Source organism: Condylostylus longicornis, unplaced genomic scaffold (genome assembly GCF_029603195.1).
Source record: "Condylostylus longicornis isolate FDR11 unplaced genomic scaffold, ASM2960319v2 ptg000106l, whole genome shotgun sequence".
NCBI classification, from domain to species: Eukaryota; Metazoa; Arthropoda; class Insecta; order Diptera; family Dolichopodidae; genus Condylostylus; species Condylostylus longicornis.
This window is the reverse complement of record NW_026578074.1, coordinates 982,073-1,005,526: the sequence shown is the minus strand read 5'-3', so window position 1 is coordinate 1,005,526 and position 23,454 is coordinate 982,073. Positions and strand designations below refer to the sequence as shown.

General features: G+C 25.6%; 2 protein-coding genes across 2 annotated transcripts in view; both read right to left on the bottom strand.

The window, feature by feature from the left end:
• Nucleotides 1–19,672, bottom strand: part of LOC129614201 (matrix metalloproteinase-2-like) — a 94,192-nt gene extending 74,520 nt beyond the window's left edge. Inside the window, exons 1-2 of the mRNA XM_055528646.1 lie at nt 19,576–19,672; nt 17,481–17,680 (exon numbers count right to left, since the gene is read on the bottom strand). Coding sequence (XP_055384621.1) covers nt 17,481–17,680; nt 19,576–19,665 — 290 coding nt within the window. The 5' untranslated portion in view covers nt 19,666–19,672. The remainder of the gene's footprint in view (nt 1–17,480; nt 17,681–19,575) is intronic.
• On the bottom strand, nt 19,673–22,704 carry LOC129614185 (uncharacterized). Its single transcript, XM_055528616.1, has 2 exons — nt 21,690–22,704; nt 19,673–19,677 (listed from the first exon to the last, which is right to left on the bottom strand). Exons 1-2 carry the CDS (start codon nt 22,702–22,704, stop codon nt 19,673–19,675), a joined length of 1,020 nt encoding a protein of 339 aa, XP_055384591.1.
• Nucleotides 22,705–23,454: the final 750 nt, after the last annotated feature.

The window sequence follows — 23,454 nt, the reverse complement described above, 5'->3', positions numbered from 1 at the left end:
TATATATATATATCCATTTTATACATATATAAAACTGAATGAAACACAATGTAATGAAAAAAGAATGTAAACAGCATGCGATTATTTTATTATGATTTGTCCAGCTCATAAAATATAATATGCCCGCCTGTTTTTAAAACCTTACTATAACTGTATTACACAGTGTATAAGCCGGTATATTATATATTGTATAAGAATAGTTCATTTTATTAGCATACAAAATTTTCTATAATTTTCCACCACAGTATAGTAGTTTAAATAATTTTTTTTTTATAATAATATAAAAGGACCTCAATTTCCTTACCATATAAAATGATAGTAAATAATAATAATAAAAATTACAGAAAATAAAGTAGTTATATAACAAAAACCAAAATAATCATAATAATTATATTTTTATTTAACTTCATTAAGAGCAACGAATGAAGAAAATTTCCAGGATCTTACATGGTTACAATACCGACATTTCTGCCAAAATTTAATTGAGTTTAACCGAGACATTCTTTTACTCAAAACCTGGACATATAAGGCTCTTATTATATTCTATTAAAAATCTGAATATATACGTATTCTTAAAGAACTATAGCTGGACTGTATTTTGATAAATTCAAACTTCTTTTGAAGTGTACTTGTCCTCCTAACATTAAAAATCAATGAATTCAATTAACAATTATAAAAAACATTCTAATACAGATCTTATATCAAGCATAAATCAAGATTTTCTCAACTCTTATCTCCTAGGTTTGGTGAATTATCAAAGGAATTAGCACTATGTTGGATAAGTAGCCAAATGTTTCTTTTTCATGTGTTGAAATTCTGATTATTAAAAATAATATGATAACAAATAATAATAATAAAATAAAATTTTCAAAAAAAAAAATGGAAGACAATGTAAAATTCATGTATCAACCATATATTCTAAGGAAATTCACAGAGTAAATAGAATTTTTTTTACATATCTGTAAAAACCAAGACATCACAGGCATAAAATAAAAATTTATTGTTATTTAATTTAGTTATGCCAAGATTATGGTTTTTCTTCTTTTCTAGTTTTAAGCACATTACTCAAAAAATTTTTTGTGCCTAAAAATTTCAGTGTGTTCGCTCATTCGTTAGTACGTGTAGAAAAATTCACGAAAAATTTAAAGTTTTACTCATTAGGGTTAAATTTGAGGTTATCATGTTTCCCGGACTCTTTTCTGTCAAATCTGAAATGTTTAACAGTGTTTGAATAAACCAACCATCTCCTTTTTGTTAGAACAATATTTCTTTGTATGTCCCTACATTTCTAAGTTATTATAATTATTTCTTTTAAATTACTAGATTTATTAAAATTTTTTACAAAGAACAAAAGAAGGAACAGAAAACTTCTCAATGGAAAAAATTTCCTTTACTTTTATCTCCTCTCAAATGTATGCAATAAATTTCTCCTAAATGTATGCAATAAATTTTGCCTTTGAACAATTAAAATTTAATAAGACTTTTATATTTTTATCAAACAAATTATTGAAATACTGTGTGCTATTTTACAAACCTATTGGCTCCTATTGACTTCATTTGCAATTGTTTTTTTTTATTTGTTTCAGATCCATAAAGAAAAATATGAAACTATACCAAAAAGGATATATGCGAGTGAATTAAATTTGAAATCTTCTGGCGATTCTCAGAATTTCTCAATAAAGAATGTATATATAAGAACTTTATATTTTCATACACAAAGGATGGGGGGGGGGGGCGAACTACATTAAAAGAAGAAACACTTAAATTATAATTTATCAGATCGGATAAGATCCTTTTAAGAAATAATCAAGAAAATATTTTTTTTTTCCATATTTTTATTTAATTTATTAATTTTCGTTCTTTTTCTCCTTTACTCATATTATATAAAATAATATGAGTTGAACTATACGTATAGTTCAACTCATATTATTTTATATTAGAAAAAATACTAGGTATAGATACATATGCAAGTTCCTCTCTAACAGCATGAGTTTATCAACTTGTATATGTACTCCTTATATGTACTATATTGTATATACTTATATCATATATAGGATTATGAGTAATTAAAAGATTGTGATTAGTGTTTTACTGGGGCAAAATGCAAAAAAAAAAAAATTTTTTTTATAACTGGAAGCATGAAAATCATAAAATATAATTATTATAAAGTTTCCAAAATGGGGGCACAAAAAAAAAATTAATAAATACCAATATACTATTTCATACCTTATATACATACATACATACACAACAAATAGCAGGCATACTATAGGTATAATCAGACAAAATATTGAATAAAACCAACGTTTATTTATCAAAAAAAAAAAAAAAAAGCGAAATAATAATAATGGTCATTAAGAATACACAAGAATTTTCGAATAAAGGATAATCCTGATTTCATATTAAATAAATTGTATTATATATATATCTATATATATATAAATGTATACGAGTATTATATATGGTATGACATGTAAGTGGGTAAATAATAAGGACGAAACTCTTTAACTCAATCAATTTATGATCGATTTTTTTTTCCACTCTCTCTCTTTCTCTCCCTTTCTCTTTCGCATACTCTTCCTCACCATTACAAAATCATTCTAATTTTGATTGAGTTTTGATTGAGTTGGTAATTTTATTTTAGTACATATAGAAAAAAAACTAAAACCTAAAATCTGTATATAGTTTAACTAACAAATGAGGAAAAACGGAAAAAAAATGAAAATATCTGTATAGTAATTGAGTTAATTAAGGCAGAAAATAATGAATAGTTATGTACTCGTATAAGAAACTATGGGAATTGATTCTGAGAATTTTAATTAAGACAAAGAACAGAAACAAAAATTAATTTGCAAAAATAAATTTTGATTTAAAGAATATTCAAGCTTAAAATATTTAATAAGAGAATTAAGAACAAAAAAAAAATCGTAAATTGCTCGGTATGACAAAGAACAAAAAACAAAAGAAAAACAATTTAATTATAAAAGGTGGGAGAATAAAATGACAGAAATGACAGAAAAATTTAAATGAAGAGTAAGAATAAAGTAATTATTAAAGAAAATGTCTCTACTATATGCAATACTTTCAGAAATCTTGCAGCAAGACACCTTTCCATCAAAGGTGCAGCCGAAGTGAGTCTATACTATACCAAGTATTCTCAAGTCAACGTCTTTTCTTTTCAAATATTATAACCAGCAGCTTGTTATATGAAGTCGAAAATTTGATCGAAATTAGTTCCCATATATTTTTGCATACCCTCATATAACAAATATATATGTACTCATAAAAAGCAGTAAATCACGGTTCGAGTGCAGTTTGAGATAAAAATTTTCTAAATTTCCGCCTGAAGATTGATTCCAGTATCAATTAATTTCGTATGTTCTGCCCATAAATTAAGTAAAATGGGGTATTTTTTCAAAACTACAATTCTACTAACAATTGAAATAGGAAAACTTTAAAAACTGAAATATTCATAAACTCTGCTAATATTTTTGTTTATTTCTAATGAGAAACAATTAAAATATTGAATATGTTTGAGTATTACAATACACTATGTTCAAAAAATCTATTCAATACGAAAATTAATCTGTGACTATAGGGAAAATCTCGTTTAAGCAAATATATCATCATTTTAACTTTATTTTTCCAAAATATCTCTAATTTATTTCATTTAGTTCGAAAATTCAGCTCGGAACAGATGCAATTCCTTTTAAATTAATTCCTTAAATTTTAAAATTGAATAAAAACTTAAAATAAGTTTTTTCAACTTATAGAAAGATTTAAGATACTGCAAATAGTTACAGAAATATTTAAATAGCTTAAAAATTGTAATTTGGTCTTTACACAGTTACTATTATAATTCCAAACCAATACTGTTATATATCTAATATTCTCTTCTAATTCAATAATTTCAAAACATAACAAAACTTCAATTACTTAAATTAAATAAAAATATAATAATAATTTGTTATACTTCTCTTATACAAGTATATGTACTTATAATACAAAAATTATCATAAACTTTTCAAAATTTTCTACCAATCATTTGTGCTTGTGCTTATTTTCCATAGAACACAATAGTATATATATTATATCTCTTATACATATAGAAACAATAAAATATTAGTGTAAAATTATAATTAAAAACTAAATAAAAGTTAGTTATAATCCCTTCTACTTTTTCTCTAACTTAATTATAACAAAATTATAAATATAATTCTTATACTCATTTACATATACATACGTGTACATATAAATTTCCAAAAAAAAAAAAAAAAACAAACTTTCTATTTCATTTGAAAAGAGAACTGACAAACTGACATTTAAAATATTCATAATATCAACTAAACCTACCTACATATACATATATACACACATAATAATTAATAAATCCTAAAGGATATAAAAGAATCTGCTACAATTGTTTCCATATACCAAAAAAAACTTTTATATTATATTTGGAATATTTTTGCATTGCAATATGATAAACGTACGTCATACTTATAATAAGAAGTCATTATAACACTTTTCATATATAGTTATACTTCATTAAAAATAGTGTTATATTTATTTTGGTGTAAGTACTTTTGCAAATATTACTTAAACAAATAAAAAATGATAAAGAAACCGAAATTATATAAGGACTCTTCCCTTCTAAAACAATGAATTTATTCCCGTTCTAGTTTTTTGTTTCAAGCAAAAACAGGCATAAGTTTGTTAGATATGCTACGCATCTGCGATCTACTGAAATCACTAATGTATGTTGACGGAAGACTATATCACATTATATATTTTGGTTGACTACCTCATATGATATATTTAGGCTAATTATATATATATGAACAATATATATGAGAGACCATACTATGGAAATAGATAAGATACTATACAAGAACTCCAGTTATTTTGGCAGACACGGATAGTGTAATGGATTAGAATAATATATATAAATTATATGAACAATGCCCTGAGCCACCTGTATATATGACCTGACTAAATGCTAAATTTAAATAGACGCAATATGCGCACATTTATATTAACGCATTGCCAATAAGCATTCTGGAATTGAACAATGCTGAAAGAAATAATGCATTTATTGTTATATAAGAATGACATGATTGACATTTGTATAAAATGTATAAAACAATTAATAACAATGAATTTATTTTACCACGTATTAAAATATACCTGGAAATCATGCTGTTTCCTTTTTGACAACCGCATACCGAATACGGCGATCATTTGGGTTTAGCACTGAATAAGTTATTTGGCAGTAGATAAGAGTTTGTATAAGGATTCCAGTATATGTAGGTATTTTATAATATGAATTAAAGGCAGTTACATGGCAGTACGGGGCAGTACGTATGGTCCGATTATATTATGGCATGTGGATAGTAGCATATTGATGCTGATTATTCATGAATGATGCAGTATGTGAGATTACTGTTTAAGATTTAAATAAAGGACACCTTAAGAAATAATTGATTATTTTTAATATCCCATGATTGTAAATTTATTAATTTTTTTCCCCTAACTCAATTTAATTATTTGTTATAGTTTTGCCACTTAATTTCTTCACCCACCATATAACAATTTTACATTCAGATTTTTTACTTCAAAATGGTTTTTTCTCTTATATTTTAATTCTCTTCTTTTTCTCTCTACATTAACTTCAGTTTTATTTGTGTTGGTATAGACAAAATACAAAATTGCAAAACAAAATAATAACACGAATAAAAATAAGGAAAACAAGTATTAAAAAATAAACTTAACAAAGTTGAATTTTAAATGATATCACGATTAAAATAAATTTATTTAAGTTTATTATATTGTGCAATCATGCAAAAATATGAAATGGCGTTTTAAATATTGTCTATACACTTATATCGTATGTGACTATATGCATGTACTTGTATTATATTAGAATTCTATTGAATACATTTAAATATACATACATAGATATTTACACAATGTATACTAGTATAGACTATATTGTAAAATTAACCGTCTATAATGGTATGAACCACTTGTTCATTTTTACTTTATTCATTTCCTTTATTCTTCCTTTCAAAAATACAGATTATAACGGTATGTAGTTAAAGTAAATTTTTTTGTATAAAGAACAGAAAATATTAAGAACTCGACTTAATATACTGAATTATCTGAAAGCATTGAAGAGCTTAATTTATTATGCAAACCTCCACTAAATAGTTTGTAATAAATTTTAAATCATAAATATGACATTTATGATCTAAATTAGTTTTATAATTTCAAATCAACATCACGGACAGATAGACGAGAATAAAATGTAAAATTTCTGATCAGCATATCAGACACACGTTATGTAAGCTGTAAGAATTATGTAAGCCATAAGAAATACATAGTGTAAGCGTAATTTTACATTTTTATTCATTTTTACTCATTTTTTACTCCTTTTTACAGAAATTTCCCACAATTTACGGAACGCAGCTAAAAACCACTGGAGTAAATTAATTTTAAACAATTTTAGCATATCTTTAGGCGTAAAATACTGATAATAATCCCTTTTGAAATTATTACTTACAATTTGCAACACTCTGTATATTTAATACTCAAAAACGGTACATATTTACACGTAAATGTCTACATATTGTGTAAATTAATATATGTGACTAAAGTGTATATGAAAATAACAAAAGCAAAAAAAAAAATAAAAAAAAATAAAATGAACGACGATGAGGCGCTATTATTTGTATTGTAATAATGTTAAGTGTTGTTCCGTTTACTTCTCTATAAAAGAAAAAAAAAAAAGAGAGAAGAGAAACAGTAAAATGAGTACAACAGAAAACTCTTTAACTTTAGAAGAACTCTAAAGCAATATGATGTTATTCATAACATATAACTATTATACAATATAAATATAACAATGATTATATGATAATATTTAGTAGTATTGATGATGATGTTGATTATGTTGATTATATGATAATGTTGATGATAGTATATATATGAATTGTATATTCTATTAGAAATGATGAGGTGGTGACAAAATATAAGAGGATATGCTTATCAGAATTAACATTTGAATATAAGGAAAAAAAAACAACAATAATAACAATATGAAAGCAAAATAAAGTTCTATTTTTCGCTTCTTTTATTTCATTTTCTCCATATTTAAGTCTCAGGACACGCAAAATAAAATGACGGAAGTAATCTAACAAAGTGTTGATGATACTAAATAAGTACCGTTACATTTCATTCAGAAAATTGTAGAGCTTTTGTCATTTAATTTTTTTTTTTTCAGCTTATACTTATACTTGTATATATATGACTTATTTGCCTTATTATATATACATTACATATACATATGTGTGTGTATACATAACAGCTGTTTGCTTGTCATAGTGCCTGTTCATTTTCTTACATATCATAATATGCCTGCTGTGATAATTTTGAAAATATAAATTTTGATCTTTTTGACTCTACAATTTTAATATAGCCCAAAATTATTTTAAATAAAACAACAAAGAGAACAGAAATTTGAATGTAATAATATAATGTATGTAAGAGTCACAGAAAAGGGCTATGTGTAACTGTATGAATTTTGATTTTAAATAATAAGAAAAATAATGAAGACAAAATAATAAAGAGTGTTGATAAAACAAAAAGAAAAATGTAATTTTCATCGGAAGGAAGGATAAATAGTATAGGCATTTGAATAAACAAATTGCGTAGAAAAAGAGATTGGTGCGGGGAGAAGCAGGGGTCGGGAATAAATTAAATAAAAAATTTTTTTTTTTAATTCTCTATTAAAGCATAATACCAGTTATACATACCCAGTTCTTTATAATTTAAATTCGAATTTATTATGCCAGTAGAAAATTCAAAAGAAATAACAAAATTATTAACCCGTACCTATATAAAAGAATCCAAATATCTTGAATTAGAGTGATGACAGTGATTGTCATTTTTATTTCCGTTTTAAGTATACAATAAAATTCTATACACTAAAAAAATGTTTCAAATGAAAAATTATTTCCCAATCGATTTATTTTTTTGTTTTTGGTACTTTTAACATTTAAAGTTGAAATCCGAAATTTAATCGAATAAATTTAATTTTTTTTTTTTTAAATAAATAGCCTTCGAATGTAATATAATATATATACGAACAAAAAATTTTGAATTTTTATTTTTGAACGTAAGGTTTTGATTTATTTAATTTTCATTCTCTTCTTGAAAATTCCTCTACTTATACTTTAGAGATACATGCCTGTAAGAAAAATTTATAGCTCATATCTCAGAGAACCAATTATGTATTTAAAGTTTTTGTAATTTTTGGAAACTGACATAACAAATTTTTGTTAAATCAACTGAAATTAAAATTTATGTTATTTTATAAATTATATTAATTTTATTGCATACTTTTAGGAAAACATTTAAAATGTAATGCACAATATTCAATAAAGATATGCCTACAAACTACTTTTCATACGATTTTTGTTAAAAATTTTTAAGAATATTGTAATATTCGATTAACATTAGTAATTTAGTATTTATCAATAGATTTATACAGTAGATTTAGGAATCAATTGGTATTACAATTGAAATAATTATGTAATTAACAATCATTTAATTTTAATGTTCTACAACTGAAAATTTCATTTAAATCAGTCTAGTTTAAATTAAATATCAAACATTTTTCAAAATATTACTATTTTAAATTCATCATAAATTCAAACAATCATAAACAGATTATGGTAATGTTTTTTACTTATGATCACGATTTAATATTTTCTAACAAATTTTTTGTAATAATTAAGCTTAGGGAGCAAGTTTACACTAACAGATTTTTTTATTAAACAACTAAATATTAAGTCTTCTACCTTCTGTTTAAATAATACTAAATTTCAAGACCATTAATAATAAACTATTATTGCTTCGAAAAATATTATAGTTTTATTATTATCATCGACAAAGCAGACGATGTCACATCAACATACGCTTATTTTAACATTTTCTGAAATAACAATATTAAATTCAATGTATTCATAAAATATTATTCAATAAGTATATATATAGTATGTTATAAGTTTTATACGCAATTATTCACACACCCTCTTACATTTATTCTTTATATTTTCAATATCAAAACTCTAAATTTCCATTCATATATATATATATACATATATATATATATAGGAGAGTAATACATTTTTATCGTAACGTTAAAAAATATTTTATAGATTAAAGTTAATTGCATAATAAAACAAGAACGTATCATTCTGATTAACTCAAAAAAAAAAGATGTTCAAACATACAAACATACTATGTGAACATGAAGATAATATTTAGATTATGCATTTTGAAAATTTTCTTACATTTCAATTTCTCTATTTAGCGTAACTCTCTCGTTCAATTCAAATTTACACAAAATCTAGTTTATTTTTTTAAATTGTTAAAATTGACACATTATATTCACATATTTGTATATTACGATAAATAATATGGAAGTTATTCTGAAATTTTTACTCCAATAAAATTCCCAATACGAATTTTAATCATAATAGGGCACGTTTATTAAATCTACTATAATTAATTTGCTAATATTTAAAGGAAGCTTTAAATACCATAAAAGTATAAAAGATATCTAGTTTTAGAGACAGCAATTGGTTAAAATATTAAATGAAAATTGCAATAACAAATTAAAAATTTCCAACTTGACCTAATAGATAAAATTTGAATTTATACCGTAAAATCATTATCGTAAAATCCGTAATACCGTAATATTACCGTAAAATTAAATCGATTAGCACAATACGGTGAAGTAGATGAAAAGGCGTAATATTTTTTTTTAAGTACCATACGGTCTTGTTTTTGCTATATTTTATGTTGTGGTATTATTTTTGTGGCTCTGTACTCGTTTCTTGATGTGGAAGAAATAAAAGGGGAACAGAAAGGGTAAAACAAAATACTACTTTGCAATTTATTCTGCGAATTATTCAGCATCCATAACGTCGGGAAATGAAAAAAAAAATGAAGAAAAAATTAACTGTAAAAATATTACCATTCATGTTTAATATTCTGTTATAATATTTGTGCTGATTATTTCACAATAGTAATTGTAAACTGTTATGAAATCATTTTTTTCTTGTATTCCAATTTTTTTTTTTGTTTCATGCATTTTTAATACCACTATAAACAAGTGCATTTAAACTTTAAACTGTTATGGAAAAGTTTAAATGCGCGGCGATATAGAAACAAAAATAAAATAATAACAAAAAATAAAAATATAATGGAACATTTGCATATACCGTTAAAAGCGTAAATAGGATAAGTTTAAAGGTTGAAATAATCGTTATGTATTCTAGTTACGAGTATATGATTATTATCCTTTTTTTTGTGCATTTTTTTTTTTTTTGTCTCATCAGGACATTATAGTTTTGTTTTGCTTTTTTGTTGAGATTTTAACTGTATATGAAAATATAATAATAAAAAAGTTCGAAATTTTTGTTTTCTATTTGAATTGGTATTTGAAGGTTTTTTTTAAGGAAATAACTCCCATATGGGAACCTTGAGTGATTGTAACTGGAATAGATTTTAAAATATGGTGGTAAATATATTTGAACCGCCGTCCTCTGATTTTATATCTAGTTCTAGTTCACCGAAAATATACTTTGATATATACATACTTCAATTTGGTTCGTGGTAATGAAGCACACACATTCATCATGTGTAGGATATTGATGTAATTTACAAATCAAATCGGTTATGCTAGTTTTTCCTGCCGGATCATAAATGATGGGCGGTAGTGTGTCATAATTTAATTTATATAGAGGAACTTCGGGTATCGTGGATCAGTCGGCTAAGGTGGACCACCAGTGTTTTTCAGTAATTAATATTCGTTCAACCATATTAAACGTGTCAAAATATGAAAAAGAGTGCAACCGTATGTGTCATAACTAATTTCTCTCTTTAATTCAGTTTATTTACAAGTTTCGGAGTTATAAGTGGTTGTTAAGAAAATAAAAAAAAAAACATTTAATGTGTGAATATTGCACTATTTTTTCATTAGTGTTTTTGTTTTGTGAATATTTGTTTATATTTCCAAGTAGCCCTAAATTTTCTCTTGCCAAGATAACAAAACGAAGAGGCACATTTTCTTGTGTTTTTTTTTCAAAATTTCAAAAAAAAAATTATAGTGGGGGGTCGTAATATGGACTACTAGCGATTTTAGTATTTTAGACTACTAGTCCATATTACCTGAAATGGTAATGTTTTCCACTAAAATATTTTAGAAAAATGCCAAAAAACATAAGAACTACGTTTTTCGAAATTATAAAAAGCAACAACAGGTGTTAAAAAGGGACACATGGAGTTTTTGCTAGCTTCAATAACGTTTGCTGTCCCAAGAACAAAACATAATAGTTGAACCAAAAAAAAAATATCCCTTTATCCCTTTTTTATAGTTGTGTTTCAACCAGGTCATTAGCACCCGTATTTACTTTCGAAATAGAAAAACAATTAGTTTGAATACATCAAGGAGGTGGAGTCATAATATTTTGGATTAACGCGACGAGATTATTATATTAAATTTTATTAAATTTTATAACTATGTATAGGATCGATCCTACATTGCTTTTAAAATCATAAGAAATTTAGTTTTTTGGCAAAAACTATACCTCTTCCACGCAAAACAGTTGGTCCGAAATTCTTTGGAAATTTTTTCATAAAATCTAAAAAAAAAAAAATTCATTAAAAAAATGCTACAAAATATCTTCATTTTTTCAAATTGTGCATTAAAAATTAATAGCAGAAAATTTATGAAAAGTTTTTTGGAAAATGTTGTCCAAATTTGCTTTTGCAATTTTTTCTTCTTCCTTATACATTTGCATTTTCACATTTTCAAGTTTCTCATCATTACACTCGCATATATTCGTATGTGCAAATATAATATTGAGAGTAGTATAGTTGAAAATAGCGACTGTACAAGTATAAAAAAAATGGAGTTTTTGCCAATGAAATTTGGTTTCTTTTTTTTTTTTCTTTATTTTCCTTTAAACGAATGATAAGACTGTTGAAAATGGTATAGAATAATTTTTAAACCGAAAAAAAGCAAAGATGAATTTTTTAAAACGATAAAAATACACACACACATATGCACAAATGCATGTTCATTTTAGAAAATAGTCCAGCTGCTAGCATTAAGATATGAAGACTAAGTTTTAGAATCAAAATAAAAAAAAAAGAAAAGAAGAGAATTGGAAAAACTAAAAAATAAAAAATTGAGAAAAAAACTCATTTGATAAGGGATTTAGACTATTAATTTGTACATCTAAAAATTCTAGAAATTTGGTATAAGAATGGAAAATAAATGCATCTAAAATAAAATATACAATTTTTTCCAAATTTAGTTATTCCTGTACATTAGGTAAACTATGGAACGCTCATTAAAATAATTTTATTTTTTATTTTTTTTTTATTTTTTCTTCAGCTCTCACATGAGCTAAACGGTATGATAACGGGTTTTTTCTCTTCCAATATTTTTTTATTAATTGGTTATAATGCAATGACGTAAGTGACGTAACTAAAATGATTATGTAATATAATTGAGCTCAATGTGCTATTACATTTTACGATTTATTTATAATAGAACAAATGCTATATTAGCTGCTAAGAAGCATTTTCTCTTATACTTAAATATTTCAATTTTAAAAATCTGTTAAAATTCAAGTGTTAAATTTAATAAATATTATTGCATATCTAAACAATTCAAACTAATGAGTTTTTTCGTTCAAAAATTGTGAAATTTTAATTCGAGGCTTTAATAAATTCAATTTTATAAATGATTTACTTTTCATACCCGTACGAACGTACGTTGGTAAGATACAATAATTTTGCCTCATTTTTTGTAACGCTAAGAAATAATAGTCTAGTATATAGACATAATTGTATGTTTATGATCAGTGTCGAAATCCGAGTCTATTCAAACATATATCTGTCTGTCTGTCCGACTGTCCCAACGATAGCTCAAAAACTAATTGAACTAAGTTCATTAAATTTTCACAATTAATTTATAATATAGTAAATGCCAGAACTTGATTTAAATTGAATGTAATGAAGGCAGCGGTTCAGACAACTACCACACAACTTCTAAATTTATTTATCTATATCTCAAATACAAGTTATTGAAGCTATATAATAGCGAAAATTCGTACGAGTATATTAGTAGAACGTAAGCTATGTAAGATAAAAATTGTTAAAATTTCTCGGCAAGTGGTGTTAGCTGTCATAAAACTTCAAAAATCATTTCGTCTTATAATGTGGAAACGCTTGAATATAAAGTGCTGAAATTTTGTATAAACGAATGAAAAACCACAAGTACTTATGGAACAGTATGGCAATCAACACACAGGACTTAAAATCGTTCATTCATATATGTAGGTACCACAGAGTTAAGACGGTCAACTCTATCTATTCTCATTTAATCTCTTATAATTTCATTTATTAGCTAATTGTAATTTTTTATCAAAATTTTAAATAAAATTGAAAAAAAATTCTAAAGATTTTAGTAAATTATAAAAGTTTTTACTTAAATTAAATTTAGCTTTAATTTCCTGTTCTTTTTTTTAATTTTTTAAATTTATATTAAAATATAAGGAATTTAAGATTTTCTTACATTATTACGAAAATTTAATTTTAAAGATATTTTAAAAAATTTAAATTACAATTCTTTGGTTGTTTTTCCTATATACGTTACACACTCGCATATTTTCTTAAAATTTAATAAAAAAAAAAATTTTTTTTTACCAACAAAAATTATTATAAGAATTTAAGCTTAAAGAGTAGAGTAGAGCTACCAATGGCATTCAAGTAAATATTGTAGTTAATAAAATAATGGAAAAAATCCCATACATTGAAAAAGCTACAATAGAACTTTTTCGAATAGAATAGAAGAGAGTCTTTTTTGTTTAAAATTGCCTTTTGATGAAGTAAGAGAGAAACTTTATGAGATTTGAAATAAGAGAAAATTTACGATATGAAATCGTTAGAAGAAACTATATCGAAATTTCGGAAATTTAATAACATTTGTTTTGAAGTCACATTATTTATTCATGTGTCGAAACTTAATAATATTAAAACTAATTTTTTTAGAAATCTGAACAGAAATATGGTCGAATAAGAGCATTGGTGATAGGAAATCGAAATTTTGATTTGAATTTCCTTTCATTCCAAGAAATATAGCGTTAAGAACCATACAGCCTTAAAACTATACAAAATAAGGCACAAAAGCAATCAACAATTATTGTTGACTATTATATCGGCAAGCCCAGGCGAAAAGGTCATAATTTAAAGACTTTTTAATTTAAGACTTTTAATACGATCTAAATCTATTTTTAAGTTGGGAAATTTTAAATTTTTAAATAATTTCATTCATCTGGCAAACCCAATTAAATAAGTTGAAAAACCATTTGAAACAAATTTGAAATTCTTTTTTCTCTTTTTTTATTTTTTCTTTTTCCTTCATCTTTGTTCAAACTGCTTTCTTTTCAATTTTCTTTTTTGTTTCATTTTCAAATATAGACGAGTAAATTACCAAGTTTTTCTTTTTTATCTTGTGAGAATATTTTCTTCGAATCTTATATAAATTTTAAAGAATCTTAAAGATAAAAAGAATATAATAATTTTCGCTTTTTTTTTTGTCTAAATCTTGTATAGCGTACGAGTTAACAAACGAAAATAATAAAGAAATGGTTTTTTTGAAAATTTAAAGAGAAAAGAGAAATAACAAATTATGAATTTTAACTTTTTACTTATTTCGATACCTTTAAAACTCTCAATATTATATAATGATGCTAACGTATGACAGCAGTATAATGGTACTATAATTCTGTTGTCAAAATACGGGTGAGAAATTTTCTGTACTCTATTATATACATTAAAACCATATAGAGAAAATAAAGGAAAAAGTACTTCTTTTATTTGGAAAATATGCATTCAATTACAAGGTATTTTTATTTCAAAGCGTTTATTATTTATGTAATATGTATGTGCATTGAAATTGTCCTTGAAAAAGGTTAACACTGGAAAAAAATACCAGTTTTTCTTTTCTTTTTTTTTTGGTTTTTCTTCAATATATCAGAATTGAATTTTATGTTAGCTTTAAAAATAAATTACTTCTAATTTTAAAATATTGTAAATTTTTAATTTGAAAATTTTCAATAATACAAAGAAAAAAAAATTCGAGTTATCCTAAATATATGCAAAAATTTAATTTAATGTAAGTGAGCGAAAATTTAAGAAAATGTATTATCCTAAAAGTATGCAATATTTTATCTACTTGTAAAGAAAAGTAAACAAAAAATTAACGAATTTGTAATAAAATAAAATAAAATTTTAAATTATGTTCAGAACAGTAATAAAAAAAGTATTGGAACACAGTCATTAGCAATTTCGGATATATAATTAGAAAATAATAATTAAACTAAGAGGCTTAATAATAAGGTACTGCAACTAATATAAGGTACTGCAAAATTTCTGATTCTGAAGCTAAATTAAAATTTTAAGTTCTTGTCTTAAAACAAAACTATAATTATTCTTGAAACAAACGATTTCGAAATTTTCTCCTTTAGGTTTCCTGCTTAGTTTTCTCATATATACAATATTTTCATTATCATTTAGAGCCTCAAATTCTCTTTTCATTTTGATCTGTTTGCTCGTTTTTAAACCATAAGACAGACAGTCTTTTTTCGAATTAATAGCCCAAACTTTTTAAAACAGAGTGTGGTGTGAGCTGAATTTTCGCTACTACAAGTATAATTGCCTTATGCAATAATTAATAAATTCGATTTTCTTTAATAAATTAATTACAAATTTTTGTAACTAATTCATGAAGATTTGTAGATTTTTACAATTGAGGTAGCAGTGCACCACCACCACGTATAAAAATCTATTGTGACCCCTCCTCTGAGTGCGGGGCGGCTGTGTGTGTGAAACAAGAGAGCATCAAACTTTCTCAGACTGTGTACTGAGATCTCCTCATCCTCCTTACAGAATCTGCAAGTGTTCTCACTTTCTATTCCCAGCCTACTGAAATGCCCTCCAAATTTACATTGCCCCGACAAGACCCCGGTAAGGATTCTCACATATCTAACCCCTAAAATCATCTCAAATTGTTTCTGGTCATTTTATCTCCCAGAAGATCCATGGTTTGTAGCAGTCTCGGAAGGTTTCGGTAGTGCCCCAACCGCCTTGTCTCTGATCCCTTTCTTAGATGTCATCGAACAGTATGTGGTCCTATTCCGCAGAAGAACTCCGGATCGAGGAGGAATGTATTAGCAGCGCATCAGCTGCCTCATTTCCTTTTATGTCTACATGGCCTGGCATCCAGCACAGAGTAACATAATTGATTCAAGAAACTAATGTTTTTTTATATCAAATAATAATTTAGTGGGTTAATCTTGTATAGTTTTCAAAATTTCGAAGAATTTAAAATAAATTAATTTTGAAAACTATTTCAATTAAATTTATTTAACTAATTATCATTATAGTTTCACTAAAATATTATTTAAAGGAAATAAATAAGAGGAAACTATTATTCTAATTTTTACCATATTTTGTAAGCAAAACAAAAGGCAAACTAAAGAAACCAAATTGCAACCATATAATTTAAAAAATTTCTTCATCTAAATTAAAAACAGCTATAAAACACAATTCTATATACACATACATACATCTAAATCTAAATTATATACGTACATATATATTCCAGTATGTATGTGTATATATTTTGAACTTTAGTCATAATTTTTTAACCTTACTAACAGTATACAATAAAAGAGGGGCTTCATTGTATAACAAAATTATATTCAACAGGATAAATTTCAACTTTTTGATTTTCTATACAATTTTCTTTTATTTTATTCTATACATTTTTTTATTTTTCTTGTTCTAAAGCATAAAAATTTTCCTGGCACAAAATATCCTATGCATCTTTTATTTTTATTATATATATATCTCTGGTTTTTACTATTTCCGGAAATAAATTTTCAAAGTATAACAACTGTTTTACCATCATAGTTTCTCGTATAATTTAAAAAAAAAAAGTTTCTCTATATTTTTTTATATGAATTCTTCTTTTAAAATCCCTATTATAAAAAGGTTAATCCAGGAATGTATAATAATATAACAGTTGTATCAGTATCAATTGAAGATATATAGAGAGAAGAATGAAAACAAATTCCTTTTCTGTTTCTTATATTAATTTTATATTATATAATTTGCAGATTATATCTATATCTGCTAAGAAGAATTGAGACAATTTCTCACTCTTATATACCATACGTAGAACCTATTACAAAAGTAAGTTTTTATTAAGTTCATATATTGAAATACTTATATACTTGAATCTTAAAATTCGCATAGTGAATTAAAAAGAAACTTATATGTATATATATATATATATATATATATATATATATATAGATAAAATTAACTTCACTTACCTCCATGTTAAATCTAAATGATCCCATTTTGCACCTTGTACAACATAACGTTTACGACGTCGTCGATTATCAGATTTTTCTAGATTATCCGGAGAAAAATCTAATGTATCTGCTTTATCTGGTAGACCACAACGTGGTCGTTTTAAGAGATCTTTTGTCCTATCATCTAAATTACCAGTTACAGGAATGTGAGCATATTTCTATATATATATATACAAATAAAAAATTCAAAATTTTTAGAATAAATTTAAAATGTAAATTAAGTTATATTTAAAAGATTGGAATAATAGACAAAAATATTATGCATTATAAAAAAAAAATTCTGTGGTTGAAACTGAAATAGTTTTGTAAAATAGTTAAGGTGTCGGGGGATTTAAATTAAAAATATAATATGAAAATACACAAAGAAAAAAAAATTAAAAGTTAAGTGAATATTAAAGAGCATTCCCAAAAAAAATTTTTATTATAGTTTTTATTTAAATTCAAATTTAATTTGTTGTTGAATATATTGCATAAAATGCAAATGGAAAATTTTCTCAACAATAATTTTAAATTGTGGAAATTTCTGGTGAAAATTTTTTTTTTTAAAAACCTAAAATGTTTCAGTTGAACTTTATTAGTAGACTGCCTAAAACCAAAAATTTAGTAATAAGAATTCTAATCTAAAATTTCTGAAACCTGCGTCCCACAATAGCGTTGCTGCCTTAATTGTGAATAACATTATACTTAATTATGTGTATTTAAAGTAAAATTTGTCATTAGAGAGCCGCCAGTTTCGACATGATTTTGCTTATATTTTTTTTATGTATACTTTCGATTATTGTTTAACAACTCTTTCGTATATTCATCACTGTGCCGGAATTGTCATATTAAACACTTTACTAATTACTTTATTTAAAGCTTCACAACTATTTCAATGATGTTGACGGCCTAATCAAAGCAATTTACTTTAAAACATCAAATAAAACTCTTGCCAAAAACGTGAGTTCAACATTATTATTGAATATTAGTGAGGTATACGAGTATACATATTAAAAACTCATGAAACATAATAAATTTCATAATAAAAGTAAGAGTTTTTATGTTTGGCTCGCTCTAGATACAGATTTCTCGGGGCCTTGAACTTGGATTCTCATGAATCGTTGTACATGGTGGACCTGTTAAAATTTATCGGGAACCTTAATATTAAGTTCTAATGATTTGGGGCGGTGATGCACAAAAAAAAACCTGTATGGTCGAGTTGCTGATTAAATTACAATTCCTTTAACTTAACTCTAAGGCTAACGTTTAATTGGAGTCTATATAGCATTTGATTATTTGTTTCAATTAGCAACTAAGAATTGAAGAGGTAAGTGGACAAAGGGGTTAACTAGCAATTTGACAAAAATCAAGCTTTTCGGATAGAACATTATTATTTTTATATATTTTCAACTGTGATTACTCTTATAGCTAGAAACTTAGTAGAAGACAAGATTGACAGTGCACATAGGAGTAAAGTAACAAAAAAATTAATAGTTTTAAAATTTGTTAATGAAAAAACGTGTCACAATGCAAGTTTAAGTTAACCCCTTTGTCCACTTACCTCTTCAATTATAACAGTAATTTTAAAAATTAAAAATTTTCAAAGCATTTATGAACAAGGAAATTTTTAATATTTCAAATTTTGTTGTTCGGGGAAAATAATTCCGAATCTCAGTTTAAATTACACTTATTAAATTAATGCTAGATAATCAGATTCCTTCTATGTATGCATAGAATGAAAAACCTACAAAAAAAACCCCAAATTGTTCAACTTAAGTGTTATATTAATTAACTTGTTCCTAAATGTTTGTCTATAACCTATTTTTATAACTTTAAATACTTTTACCACAATTATTTTAAATTTACCTTATGCAATTTCAAAAACTAAAGAAAAAAATTTCAAATATTCAAAATAGTATAAAACTTTTATAATAACTACCCTAAATTTTTTTTTAAATATTTTCCTTGTTTTCCTACCTTTTGTTTAAACTATACCACTCCTACAAACACTTTCATGTTATACAATGTTATACAAATATGCACATACAATAAAAACAAAAGAAATATAATTTACCTGGAGATCTTTAATCGCATTTCGGAATTGTTCTTCGGTTCTTAAATTTCCAGTTTCGATATCTGACTTTGGAAGATATCCAAATTCCATTAGGTAATTATTCTGAAAAAAAAAAAACGAAGAAGAAAAAAATTAGAATTATAAGAAAAATATTTGTTTTTTTTTTTTTTTTTTAATGTGCATTAAATTTAAGTAAAGATTATGTAATTGTCAAAAAAAGAGAGAGAAAAAAAACCAGGACATTTAATTTATACAACCATTTACATAAACCAGGACAATATACAACCATTTACATACAACTATTTCTGTAGTATTTTTTACAGGAGAAATAACAGTGAATTCTTTAAAGTGAAACAGAAAAAGAGCAAAAAGTAAAAAGAGCGACTCCATTTCATTGTTATAAAAATTTCGGTGCATTACAAACAGATTTTATTTTTGTTCTTCTTATTATTAGCTAGCTATTGAGAAAATTTTTTAAAGCCCCCCCCCCCCCACCCTTCCTCCTTCCCGACCCAACAAAATTTCTTTTAATGATTTTTCAACAAAAGATGCTTTATTAAAATTATCAGAAAATTAGGGTTTTTATTCTCTTATTTTTTTTTTTTTTGTTGTTTTTTCTGGGGTAAAACATTTTTTTGAATAGATGATGATGAATAGACAATTTTTATATTCTTACTTTTGGTATTTTGAACAAAAACAAAAAAAAAATGAAATCACATCCTTTTATTTATAGTTGCAGAGAACAAACAAAGCAAAAAAACAAAAAAAAATCAAGAAAAAATCATAAAAATAAAATCTGGGACATTTTCAAATGGATTAAATATAAGTGCAATTAAAGTAGTAATAGAGAGAAAGAGAAAGAAACAAATGAAAAAGAGAGAGAGAGAAAAAAAACGATATGGAAATTTATTTTAAGGATTGCCAATTTTTTTTTTGTTTTTATTTTAATTTGGATTTCATATTTAAAATTATTGCATAATTTTAGGGGATTTTTTTTCTTGTTTCCTTTAATTTTCCTGTATATTTGAATTAACATTAAATAGATAAGGTAAATTTCTAAACTTTATACATATATTTATATTTTTTATTATTTTTTTTTTCTTATTGTTTTTTTGTATTTAATTTATAGTTTAACTAGAAGTTTTTTAGTGAATTATGCAATAAACTGTGCTTTTAAAAATAATTTTGCCCACGGAATTTCAAAAAAATTTCAAAATAAAATGTGCAATTTGCCTTGGGCAAAAATAATCAAATGACGGAGTAAAGTTTAATTTTAAAACTCTAAGAATTTTAGAATTAAGCATTACTCCATTTTTAAGCTTCCTTAAGAAATTGAAAAAAATTTGAAAATATTATGTGCAAAGTTCAATTTTATAAGATTTATGGCACAACAAATTACTCTGAACAAGATTTTTAAAGTGGATTTATTTAAGCAAGACTAAACTGATAAATATGAGCTCAACTAAAAACTAAGATTTTTAAATCCCGCCTCAATTATCATCTTATGCGAAATTAAATATGGTATACTTAAAACAGCGGCGACAACAAATTTTTTTTTTTCATTAATTATTAAAATTAATTATTAAAGAAAACTTCCTTTTATTCGGAATAAAATACTTTTTATTTTTCGCTAATATATTTCGTGCGCTACATACGCACTTTATCAAAGCTGATTTTCTTCTAATTAAGACAACAAACAATAAAAATTGAAATCTATTAAAATTAGGAATATTATACCTGACTTAATCTAGAATTTTATTAATTTTTTTTTTTTTTTTTTTTTGTTATTATTTACAAACTAAATTTATACCTGTTTTAAACCTTAAAACTGGTCAAATAATTAATTTAAAGAGCCAAGTAGCCGCGTTACCTTCGTCCGTGTTTAGTAGGCAGTCCTTGTTTGATTTGTATATCTGCATGCTTTCATGAACTTCTCTCCGTGTGATCCGTTTCATAAATGTGTTTTGCAACCATAGAATCGAAAATCCGGTTAAATCCTACTCTCCTTGCACGTTTTATTTCACTTAAATGTTCCTTAAGTCTTGTTGTAACGGGTCTCTTCGTTTGTCCTATGTAAAATTTATTTCAATTATTACAATTGATTTTGTACACACCGCATCTTTCATGTATCTTCAATTTATCCTTAGCCGAATTTAACAAACTCCTAAGTTGATATTTACTATTGGTTTCCGATGTCCGAATATTGTGTTTCCTAAGTTGTTTATTTATCAAGTTTGTACAGTGATGATCATAACTTAAAGATGCCCATGTTGTTCTTTGTTCTTCCAATATCCTGTTCTGTTTAAACAATGTGCTCATATTCTCCTGCTCAATTTTTCGTTTTTTCTTCCTAATGAGTTTCTTAATACTTTCAGTAGAATAACCGTTCTTCACAGCCGTGCCCAAAATGAAGTTTACTTCTGATCTATAGTCGTGTCTGTCCATCGGTGTGGTTAGCATTCTATGGATCATAGAGTTGAACGCCGCCATTTTATGTTTCGTTGAATGGTACGAGTCCTTTAGAATGCATCTTTGTGTTGTTGTTTTCTTCCTATATATCTTGAATCTTATTTTTTCAGATTTTCTTTTCACCAATATGTCCAAAAAAGGTAACACTCCATTTTCCTCAATTTCGAATGTAAATTCGATGTTTCTATGTAATTTGTTGATGCATCTGTTTATATTCTCCAGTTCTTCCTTGTCCACTATCGCGAAGACGTCATCAACATACCGCATCCATACTCTAGGCATCAGAGAATCCTCCTCCATTCTTTTTTCCAATTTGGACATAAATAATTCTGCAATAAATGGTGAAAGTGGGTTGCCCATCGATACTCCCGATGTTGTTCTGTACATCTCGTTTCTGAATTCGAAGTAATTCTCCTCCATGCAAAGTCTTGCTAATTTGTGGTATTCTTTTACTTTGTTGTTCCAATTTTCTGTTTCTGTTTCTCCTTCTTGTGTTGATAACCATACTTTCAAATATTCAAGAGCTTCGTTAACTGGAACACTGGGAAAGAGCGCTTTGACATCGAACGATACCATTAATTCATCAGGACCAATCTTTAAGCCTTTAGTTTTTTCTATGAATTCCTCTCTATTCTTAATAGAACAGGGACGGAAATCCATTTCCCCAAATCTTTTCACGAGCCACTTCGCAATTTTGTATGTTGGGGCGCCGTTAGCGGAAATGATCTCCCTGAACTGCTCACCTTCCTTGTGAATTTTTGGTAGACACACCAGTTTCGGAACTGATGGACATCATAGCAGACGTGGAGACAGCCATAAGAGGAGCGGATCATGGAGCCTAACCTTTGTTCATATATTTTGTAATAGCCCTTATAATTTATAAGATTATAAGACATAATAAATAAAATATTATTTCACCCAAGGCATTAGATCTTACAAGCGTGCAATTGTATTTGTTAAACATGTGAAATTTCAAATAAACAAAATTCTTATATCGTGTAAATATGGGAATTTTTCTAATATAATTTGAATTATATGTTTTAAAAAGAAATAACCATATAAGCGTGTAAAATGCACACTATGCAGACCAATTTATTGAACGAAATAGTTGTATGACTTAAGCCGCTCAAATTAATACAGGCGTTTTATTACTTTAAGCATTTTCCTTTTAATTTCGTTCCTAGTAAAAACTTTCCACACAAATTACAATTTCCTTTAAATTTAATTTCTTTCTTTGGAAAAATTCTATCATACGCAAACTTTAAATAATAATTTCATAAAATTTCCCACAAATTTAATTACTCCAAGTGTTATAGAGTGACATAAAAGAGTATATCAATACTTTGGGAGCAAAAATAGATGGCTATTTTGTTTACCTAAAATTTATTTCGTGTGATTATTAAACCACAT